The sequence below is a fragment of the Peromyscus eremicus genome, chromosome 16_21 (genome assembly GCF_949786415.1).
Source record: "Peromyscus eremicus chromosome 16_21, PerEre_H2_v1, whole genome shotgun sequence".
NCBI classification, from domain to species: Eukaryota; Metazoa; Chordata; class Mammalia; order Rodentia; family Cricetidae; genus Peromyscus; species Peromyscus eremicus.
The window spans coordinates 649,589-660,891 of record NC_081432.1 but is presented as its reverse complement, the minus strand read 5'-3'; the positions used below and the strand labels follow the sequence as shown (position 1 = coordinate 660,891).

The following is an 11,303-nucleotide window of genomic DNA, read 5'->3' as shown; positions in this document are numbered from 1 at the left end:
AAAGACAAAAACAAAACCCTGCCCTAACCCTGACTTTGGGAAGTTTCTTTTTTGGCTGTCTTGCCTGTATGAGGTATATAAAATTTGATGTGTTTGTTAAGTTTTGCTAGATTATACCATTTCCATTCATGCCTCCCATCACAATATATTTTTGCCATTTATCTGCCAGTTAGGGTACTGCAGAGTCAGGTGAATTTGTTAGTGAGTTACTGGAAAAAGATTGGGAGTTAGGCCTGGAGAGATGGCTCAGAGGTTAAGAATACTGGCTGCTCTTTCAGAGGTCCTGGGTTCAATTCCCAGCAACCGCATGGTGGCTCACCACCATCTGTAGTGAGATCTGATGCCCTCTCCTGGTGTACAGACATACATGCAGATGGAGTACTCTTATACACACAAAATAAATAAATATACCTTTAAAAGTTGGGTAGTGGTGGTGCACGCCTTTAATCCCAGTACTTGGGAAGCAAGGTGGCTCTCTAAGTCCGAGGCCAGACTGGTCTATAGAGTGAGTTCCAGGAAAGCCAGGAGTACACAAAGAAACCCTGTCTTGAAAAACAAAAATCAAAACCAAAAAAAAAAAAAAAAGTAAAAACAAAACAAACCAAAACAAAAACCAAAAAGTCTGGGAGTTAGTGGTGAGATGCCTTGGGGAGTGCAGAGCATTTTCCATAAGGGGATGGAAAGGAAGGTTTCTTGTAGCTCTTTTAGTTTCTGCTCCAGTTTTGATCAAACCAACGTTCAGGAATTCTCTAATAATAATAATGATGATGATGCCTCAATGCGCTGCTCCATCTTGTTCATTTAAAGTTGCTCTACAGTAAAGCTATAAATAATAATAATATTAATAATAATAATGCCTCAGTGGGCTGCTTCATCTTGTTCACTTAAGGTTGCTCTACAGTAAATCTATAAATAATAATAGTAGTAATAATAATAATAATAATAATAATAATAATAATGCCCCAGTGGGCTGCTCCATCTTGTTCATTTAAAGTTGCTCTGCAGTAAATCTATAAATAATAATAATAGTAATAATAATAATAATAATAATAATAATAATAATAATAATAGTAATAATGCCCCAGTAGGCTGCTTCATCTTGTTCACTTGAGGCTTCTCTGCAGTAAATCTATAATTTGTTCTCAGGGGCCACTTCTGCCAGCCTTCCCTTGTGATAAAAGGGCTCACAGTGAAAGGGCAGAATGTCTTGGGAGCTAGAAGAGGGCATAGAGGTTGGAGAGAGCAGCAGCTCAGGCATGGAGGGTAGCAAGGGAGATGTTTCTAATCAAGACCCTGCATTATTTCAGGTTGAGATAAAAAATGAAGGAGCTGAAGTTGGGAAACTTGGCCATTCTGAAGTCTTCAAGAAACCTTAGCTTATCTCCTTTTCTTCAGTTTAGTCTATAGAGCACAGGCTGCTCTCCAATGCTTCCCAGGTGAACTCCCATTTCTGTATAAAATTTCACAGCTTAGTTCATAGACCCTTTAAAAAAGCTAAAAGGTTGGTTTTGAAAGATTTTTCCTTTAATTGGTAACAGATTTCCATTAGCCTAGAGAGCCCAAAAGCCTCTTTGTGGCAAGCATTTCAGGAAATCCCTTTTAATTCCTTCAAGGTCCTCATGTTGCTGTTTGGATCCTTATAAGATGATTCCAGTCCTTCCCCTGGATTTCTGGTCATTTACAGAAGGGGGTAGGCACTCCTGCTCGCCAGGCTTTGGATAGTGAGCTAAGATGGACACAGCAAATGTTCTCATATTGGCACTTGTCCTTTATTCTCATTGTATGGGAAAGCTTAAATATGCTTAAAATTATATGATTTTCTCTGAACACTTTGAAATTTATTTATTGTTTGGCATTCATAAAAATAACATGTTTAGCAGATATTGTAAAGTACATAAGAAAGTAAAAATTTCTTGTTTTAGCCGGGCGGTGGTGGCGCACGCCTTTAATCCCATCACTCGGGAGGCAGAGGCAGGAGGATCTCCGTGAGTTCGAGGCCAGCCTGGTCTACAGAGCGAGATCCAGGAAAGGTGCAAAGCTACACAGAGAAACCCTGTCTCGAAAAACAAAAACAAACAAACAAACAAAAAAATTTCTTGTTTTAATGATAAGTTACAAATTATAATTTGGCATATATTCCTTTAAATATGTGTTCTTGAATGTTACTTGAATTTGCTAGAAGTGGTGATGATTTCAGCTGCAGGTCTTTGCTGTCTCAGGGTCTGGGTTGGATGAGAGCTGCAGCTCTAACCCAGGGTTGTCTGGGAGTCATTGCTCATTAGACAATTAAACAGGTATTTTTCAGTATTCTCATTTTCTGACGAGTTAATTTGATCAAAGTAATCTTAATTCCAAAATTATCCTGCATACTTTTTCTAACTTCAAAGTCAGCCATTCTCCCATCCTGGGGGGTTTTACAACTGCAAATTCTTTAAGGTCTACTTAAGCCTACGATAATACCTGTTTCTCATTCACCTTGCCTCTGTTACGTCTTCCTCACTTTTCTGCAGTTCTTAAATCTTACTGCTCTCTTCTTCCTCTTTTCCCTAACTCCTCACTCTTCGAACAATAGGATTGGTTATGCCATGTTCTGAAAATCCTAATCATCTTTCCTTCTTATATGAAAACAGACTTCAGGTGGGGAACTTTTAAACACTCTAAAGACCAGGGGCATGAGAGGTTGTCTGGGCTGGTTAGTATACTTACCTGTGTCCTGCTCAGGGACAGTGTAGAGAGAATACAAAGTGCAGATTTGATTTAGAGCTGATAAAATAATCAGGAAGTTACAGAGTGAGTGCACAAATCATGCCACACAGACCTGTAGATGGGGAAGTGGGCAGGGAGGGTACCGAAGTAATGAGCTGGAGATGGCAGCAGCACCAATAAAGTACAGAACCCTAGTCTGGTGAAGCCATAGATTTAGGTTACAGGAGAGGCAGTTTTACATATTAGGTATCTGTTGCAGGACTTTGTTGTTCACTATGGTAGATTGAAATTTTATCTCCTGTGGTGATTGATGCATGATTTTATTCCTAGCACTTGGGAGGCAGAGACCAGCCTGGATTACATAGCAAGTTCCAGAGAAACCTGTGGTGAATGAACTTGCTTTTGGGAGAATAGAAATTATAAACATAACCTGTGACCATGTCTTTATATTTCACTATCATTTGGGTGAGCTCTCCCTCCCTCCCTGCCTCCTCCCTCCGTTCTTCCCTTCCTAGCATTCTCTTTCTCTCTCTATCCTCCATTATCTTGGATCTGAGCCTTCCTAATGCTGTCTAATTTCATCTGGACTAACCACCATGCCACTCTGCTTTCTAAAAGCCCTCAGCCAGGCTTTGAGGCCAACAGGACAGAGTTGTAGATACAGTTTGTGACCAGCAGAGGTGGGCATGTTCCATTGCTGGCCTCTGTCTGTGCTTCTTGGATTAATGGTTCTCAGTCTTCTTAGTGCTGCTCCCCTTTAATACAGTTCCTTATGTTGTGGTGACCCCCTCAACCATACAATTATTTTTGTTGCTACTTCATAACTGTAATTTTGCTACTGTTATGAATCTTAACATAAATATCTGATATGTAGGATATCTGATATGTGACCCCTGTAAAAGGGTTGTTCGACCCCCAAAGGGGACATGACCCACAGGTTGAGAACCACCATTCATGATGCTCCTTCAAAGATGACTTTCTTTATCATCCTGGGCTGCTTAGCTCTGTAGCCTCTTTTTCATCCTCACATGCTGTGACATTTCTTGCCTCAGAATCTAGCCATAGTTTTCTTTTTATGTGGAATACCATCATCTCCCTTTACATTTTCCACAGCTATAGCAGGCTACTCAGCACCACATCTCCCAGAACTATTTTAATTAATCAGCTTCCTCTCAGTGTGCTGCAATTATTTGTTGATGTGTGCATCTATTCCATAAGGCTCCTTAAGGTAATGGCCTTGTTTTATTTGACTGGGAATCCTCAAGGTTTAAAATAATATCCCCTATATACTCAGTATAAGAGTGCTAAAGAAAGAAAAATGGTTAGTCAAGAAGACCCCGGGGGAGACATACAACATACAACTTAAACTGTACCTCTCTATCTCTGAGGATATAGCACCAGTGCTACACAGGAATAGAAAATGTAATTCCATGTAATATACAGATTTGGCCTGTGGCAGAGTCATAAACAGCAAGCAGTTCCCTGAGTCATTTAGTTTCACCTTCCCAGGCAGCTGTTGTAGGCATCTTAACAGCTTAAATTTCATGTTATAAATGACACGTACTTTTATTACTACTGTGGAGTGGAAACAGGTTACATTTTATGAGAACATGTGCATGGTTTGCTCCTGCTTTCTTCTTCACTGTTCTCCTTTGCTTCCAGCCGTTCTACATATTCTCTCTGCAGTACAAAGCAGACATGACTCAGTCAGCATGTGAAGTTCTGCCTGCCATGCAAGGATCACTTCAGCTCTTCAGAAGCACTGTGCTCCATCACACCTCTGCACCCACAAGCTTTTGCATCAGGTCACATTGCCCGGTCCACTGTCTGCTGGCCCACTGTTATCCAGCTTTCAAAACTTAGCTTAATGTAAGACAGTAGCTTATACAACAGTCACTTAAAAGCTACTGTCTTCAGGATGTTTCCCTAAACTTTATTTCCACACTCTCTGCCCCACAATCCTCTACCCTACAACCCAACTCTGGATTTCTTTTCCTTCTGTTCCCACAGCTCCTATACTTCCCTCTCACCATCATTTATTATACCTTAATTAAAACTTCTAGTCAGCTAGAGAAACTGTGCTTTCAGAAGATTATTTTGATAAAATACTCTAAAAACTAGAGACAAAAAGTCTACCCAGTGGGCCACTGTACACACAGGAGTGGGACACAGAGGAAGAAATGATAAGAAATCAAAGAAATTGATGAGACTGAAGTGACTACGTGATGGAGGCCAGAGACACTGTTGAGGTAAAGATGACTGGCCTTCACCATAGGACTCCAGCATACCATTCAATTCTTTTGTAGCAGTATTGGCTTTGGTTGAGAAAGGTAAAAGTTTGTTGTCAAGGAACACACATGATGGTCACTACACAAAGTTTTGGTTTTTATTGAAAATTTGAATATGGGTAAGCTCTCCTGGGCCATTAGGAATATGCTACATCAAAGGGCACGGGAAGGAAGAGCCAGGGTGGTAATAACTAAAAGGGAAAGATGAAGACGAGTTTAATCCATCCTCATTTTGTACACTCTGTTATCTTGTTTTAGCCTTGTCAATCTTAGAATTGCAACAGACAACAGAGACACACTAAAATTTCTCTAGTTACTGTCAAGCCAACCAGAAAACTGAATGATCCCATGGAAAGTGTCTCCACAGGAAACCAAACTGTCACTGAATTTATACTTCTTGGCTTCCATGAAGTCCCTGGGCTGTACCTCCCTTTCTTTTCTGTTCTCACCATGGTCTATGCCTCCATCATCACAGGGAACATGCTCATTGTAGTGGTGGTGGTCAGCTCCCAGAAGCTTCACACACCTATGTATTTCTTTCTGGTGAACCTGTCCTTCATTGAGATCCTCTATACCTCCACAGTGGTGCCCAAAATGTTGGAGGGCTTCCTACAGGAGTCTGCAATCTCTGTGGCTGGCTGCTTGTTACAGTTCTTCATCTTTGGCTCTCTGGCTACAGATGAGTGTTTTCTTCTGGCTGTGATGGCATATGATCGCTACCTAGCAATCTGTCACCCGCTAAGATACCCGCTCCTGATGGGGCCTCAACGGTGTCTGGGGTTGGTGCTCACAGTCTGGATGTCTGGATTCATGGTAGATGGACTAGTTGTTGCTTTGATGGCCCAGCTGTGGTTCTGTGGCCCCAACCAAATTGACCACTTTTACTGTGATTTCTCACCTTTGATGGTCCTGGCCTGCTCAGATACCAGAGTGGCCCAGGTGACCACATTTGTTCTCTCTGTTGTCTTCCTGACGATCCCCTTTGGGCTGGTTCTGGTTTCCTATGCTCAGATTGTGGCGACTGTGTTGAGAGTTCCCTCTGGCACCAGAAGAACAAAAGCTTTTTCCACATGCTCCTCTCACCTGGCCGTGGTGTCCACATTCTATGGAACACTCATGGTCTTGTACATTGCACCCTCTGCTGTCCACTCCCAGCTTCTCTCCAAGGTTGTTGCCCTGCTCTACACAGTGGTCACTCCCATCTTCAACCCTGTTATCTATACCTTGAGGAACCAGGAGGTACATCAGGCACTAAGAAGGCTTCTCTACTGCAAAGCAATTGAAATGTGACCTAAGGAGAGCAGTGAAGATTTTCTACTGGATGTTCAGGGTCTTGCTTGAAAAGTCTCCCATAATGGGCCAGGGATGACACTTTGTCATTTCCCAAAATTTCCCTTTAAGTCTTCTGAATTATTCTCAAGGGGAAGATAATAGTTCAACAATTTTTAAATGTTAGTGTGGTGGTTTGAATGAGAGTGGCCCCCATAGGTTCATAGATTTGAATGCTTGGCCATCAGAGAATGGCACTATTTGAAAGGATTAGGTGATGTGGCCTTGTTGGAGGATGTGTGTCACTGGTGTGTGTGTGTGTGGTGGGGGGGTTGGACTTTGACTTTTTGAGAGCCCAAGCTAGTCCCAGTGGCTTTTTCTTTTCCTGCTGCCCATAGATCTGGTTTTAGAACTCTCAGCTACTTCTCCAGCACCATGTCCATCTGTGTGCTGCCATAATGGACTAAATCTCTGAAACTGTAAGCAAGCCCCAATTAAATGCTTTCTTTTATAAGAATTGCTGGAGTCATGGTGTCTCTTCACAGAAATAGAACACTGACTAAGACAATTAGTTTAAAAGATTATGTAAACTAATATGAAAATTTTTAATTGATATACCATAAATAGTGCACTTTTTTGATCATCAAACAGGGCAGACATATACTGAATTGTTACTCTCTAGTCCATTGCTGTATGTAGTGCTACCACTACTGATTAATGAAAGGAAAATTAAAGAAAGAAAATATCAATACTGAAACAAATTTAGAATTAATTCTCATTTATATTACTGTAGTATGACTTTTAAAGCATTCTTTATTTTTGGATGTGTGTTTCTACAACTTGTATAACAGAATTTGCAATCTGTTCTTCCACTGAACAAATCATGAACAAATCCTATGTTAACTATCATCCACTTCTTTACTCTTTTTAGCTTCTTCATATGGCTAAACATAACTGAATAGTTTAAATAACCTTTTGTTGTTAGGAATGTTTAGCTATACTCAGCTTTTAGAAGCCACCTCAACTTTTTTACATTTATGTTTTTCTATAATACAATTTCAGAACTTAAGTTGCTAGGCCTAATGATATGTGCATTTACAAATATTAAAGTTGATTTTATTCTACTTATTTACTTTGTGACTTTATTATAGAAACATACACAAAAATAGAGTACAGTGTAGTGGTAGTGAATGCATATTTGCTAGAAACTTTTAGGGCAAATTCCAGAGGTTGGCTAAAGATTGTGCTGTTCACAAATTATGTATATATTTCACATACAAATTTTCTTTATACCTTCCTATTTATAGAGACAGTTTTTCACTAGGCTCCAGTGGATAGTTCTGTGCCCATAACCATACAGACCCTCTTGATTAAAGGCTCCAATGGATGGACCCATTCCCATGGTCATACAGACCACCTTGGTTAAAGTCTCCAATGGATAGATCGTGCCCACAGTCATAAAGGCTGCCTTGGTTAAACTCAGTGGATTTCAAAACAAAACCAGAAGACATGAATGTGGGAAGTGGACTTGTAGGATAGAGAAGAGGTTAATGGGGTTGGGAAAGAGATTAAGAGGATAAGAAATCAGAGTAACTAGAATACATTATACACATACATGAAATTTTCAAAGAACAAATTTTATTTGTAATATGATTTAAAATGTAAAGAAAAGATACACATAAAGAACAACAATAAAAAGATAGTTTTTTAAAGCATGCCCACTAGGGGCTTAAAAAGTAGTTCAGCAAAACAGTTACCTTGTAAGCACAGAGATTGGAGTTCAATCCCCCAGAGCCTACCTAGAAAAACCCACCCATGGTGGTGGTACTCTTGTAATCACAGCAATGGGAGACAGAGACAGACAGATTCTTGGGGCTTGCTGGTCAACCATCCCATCTTATTCGACAAGTTCCAGGACTGTGAGAGATCCTGCCTCAAAAGATAAAAGGAGGACTTGTTGTTTTTCCATCAGCACAGTGGCTGCACCTGTATCTACTGATGATTCAGCCAGTAACTGTGGCTCCACAGTCACTGGCCCACTTGTCAGGCAGTGGCCAGGTAGGACTTTCATGTCCCACCAGTCTGCCTCCTGCCACTGCCATTAAACGTAGTTTTTAATTAAATCTCTATTGCTCTATTTACCAATGAGACTCGGGAGTCGGAGGCTTGGGTGAAAACCTGCTAGCTCAGAGAGGTTGAGTAGCAACTAGATGACCTTATCTCTTTGCCAGCATCTCCAAAAGAAAGTGTCACTCTGCCACACCAAAAAAGACTGCTGCACTCAAAGTCTCTCCCTACTAATACTTTCTATGTATCTCTCTATCTGTATTTCTAGCTCCTCTGGACTCTCTATGGCTAACTTCGGTCAACTAGTTGCTGGCTCTGCCCCTGATCCAAGATTAATTTTGTTAACACATTCCCAGGGGTTCACAGTGTGACCAAACATCCTGCAATAGAGGACAATGCCTGAGATATGATAATGTGATTCCTGGGGTTGTCCTCTGGCTTACATATACTCGCACATATATAGGCATATGTGTCTGATTATCTATGAAAATACACACACACACACACACACACACACACACTCACACATGGGGGTCTCTCCAAAGCTTTTGGATTGGCAGAATTAATATTGGGGAACTGGCTGCATTATTGAAATCATTGGAAGTCTCCATTCAAATCTTAATGTCATTCTTCACAAAATCAGGAAAAAAATAATACTAACACTCATAGGGAGACACTGAAGTCCATGAGTAGCCAAAGCAGAAGGAAAAATGCTTAAAGTGGGCTCTGTCTCAGGGAACAGTTGCAGTCTCAGATGGTGGGTGGGATTTGGGGTATGTGGGGATGTGGACTGGCTTGGGAGGGAGAGCTGGGGGGGGTGGGAGGAGGGAGGAGGTGGGATCTGTGGGTGGTTTTCATTTTTCTTAAAGAAAAATGAAAAACAAAAAGAAAAGAAGAGCAGAGAGTAAAGAAATTATAAAATGCTGTTTCATAAACAGGCTATGTGTGAGTATAGGGGAAATTACATTTAAAATTTTTGTGTGCAACACCTACTGCAGTGTGGGCACCTATGAAGGGACAAAAGAGATGTGGGTGCTATTATTATTGTGCTTTTTATCATTGTTTTTACTATACAGGTGGATTTATGAATTACAAAGACTTTCCAGTAGCTGTATAACTCACCCAGACTGCTCAGAAGGCTTACGATTGACCTCGTGGCCCACAGACAAACTAAGTCCTATGAAGAAGCTCTGTCTGTATTAAAGATCCCACTGGTTGTTTGACCCTGGCTGCATAGAATATCATGATGGTGGAGAGCTGACATTCTGTAGATTATGTATCATAATCATCTTGGGCCACATGTGGCCAGTTACCTTCGTTTTTGTATTTCATGGACATTATTGTAACTAATAGATAAACTCCCCAGGCAGGTATCGCAGAGCTTAGCAGATGTCTCTCCTCTACCAACACAAAGCTAAGCAATGTTTTAACATCTGGCAACTTTAGAACAAACTTTCCCATTTGGCTGTAACCCTGATGATCCACCAGCATAACTGGGAAGTATACTGATTTATTTCTTCCTTGGTTCTGCGACTATGCAGCTTCATGTAACACCTTCACAGTGAAGCACGTCCTTCAGGGCAGTTTGGATCCGTGTTCCTGGGTCACTCTTGATTGGCCTTGAATAAATGATTTTCTTATTTCTTTTAGTAGAGTATTTTATATTGGTACATGTTGGGGAAATGTAATATTCACATTTGGGACCAAATTATAACTAATGCCACGCCCTCAAAGGAATCTATATTATTATCTAAAATTAATTACAACTTCAAAATCCTGAATGTATTTTTTAATTGCAGGAATTGCTTATTGTGAGTGTCTCTGACCTAGAGGAGACCAAAATACAGCCTCCTCAAATATGCCTCTTTCTTTCTTTTTTTTTTCTTTTTCTTTTTTTAAAGAGAGAAAGAAAGAATGTGGCATTGTGTGGGGAGGGAGGATCTGATAGGAGTTGGGGTAGGGAAAAGTGTGATCAGAATATATTGTATGAAAAAGAATTTTCAGTTAAAATAATAATAATAATAATAATAATAATAATAATAATAATAATAATAAGCCTCATCTCCTTGGTGCTTTAGTGCCAGTGTGAAGTCTTCATTTTTGTATCAAGAAAGAATGGCTAAATCACCAGACCTTCTTGTTAGTGGAAGAGGCACCAGTTTAAGCTGTAATTCACCTCTGCATTCTGGTTCAGCAGAACAGCAGCTAACCATGACTACAAGGCCATGTCTTTGAATTTCTGAGTATCCCCCATGCATACACAAGGTATACTGTTGCTATTACACTAATATGCTGGTATATTGATACTATATTAAATGCATACTAATATACTATTAAGTTTCTGTTGTTTTCTAAAAAAAATGCTTAAGGTACCATAATACATGAACTCAAATTATATTACATAGTAACAGAAGTAAGAATTATACTAGTATAAAACAGTCCTTTGAAAAATGGAATCCAAGAGAGGACATGCATGTGCTACCTCATATATGCAAATATGCACACTTGAAAGCATATCTACCAGGCCATTAGAATACTTAACATAATTTTCAGTATTGCCTTCAGGATTGTCTATACAACGTAATCCCCAATTTCTCTACTGATATTTAAGCAACTTTAATTAATACCTAGACAAAATACCTCATGCTAGTGTGGTGTTATGGTAATATTTATTTGTACTGAAATGTGATTTTATTTGTATGTTAATAAATAAAGTTGCCTAGGGGTCAGAGCTATTAGCAAGCCTTAGAGAAAGCTGGGCGTTGGTGGTGTACGCCTTTAATCCCAGCACTTGGTAGGCAGAGCTAGATAGATCTCTGTGTGTTCAAGGATACAGCCAGCATGGAGACACACGCCTTTAATCTCAATACCAACCATAGAAGACCTGGAGGTCTGTACAGACAGGCAATGACAAGGCAGTCATGTGGTTGGGTTTACAACCAATGAGAAGGCAAAACAGAAAGTCTTTTTAAA

The 11,303-nt window shown here is 40.1% G+C and overlaps 1 protein-coding gene across 1 annotated transcript; it reads left to right on the top strand.

Moving 5' to 3' along the window:
• The first annotated feature begins 5,342 nt into the window (after window positions 1–5,342).
• On the top strand, window positions 5,343–6,284 carry LOC131926060 (olfactory receptor 11A1-like). The gene has a single exon (XM_059281309.1). The coding sequence runs from the start codon at window positions 5,343–5,345 to the stop codon at window positions 6,282–6,284; it is 942 nt and encodes a 313-aa protein (XP_059137292.1).
• The last annotated feature ends 5,019 nt before the right edge of the window (window positions 6,285–11,303 follow it).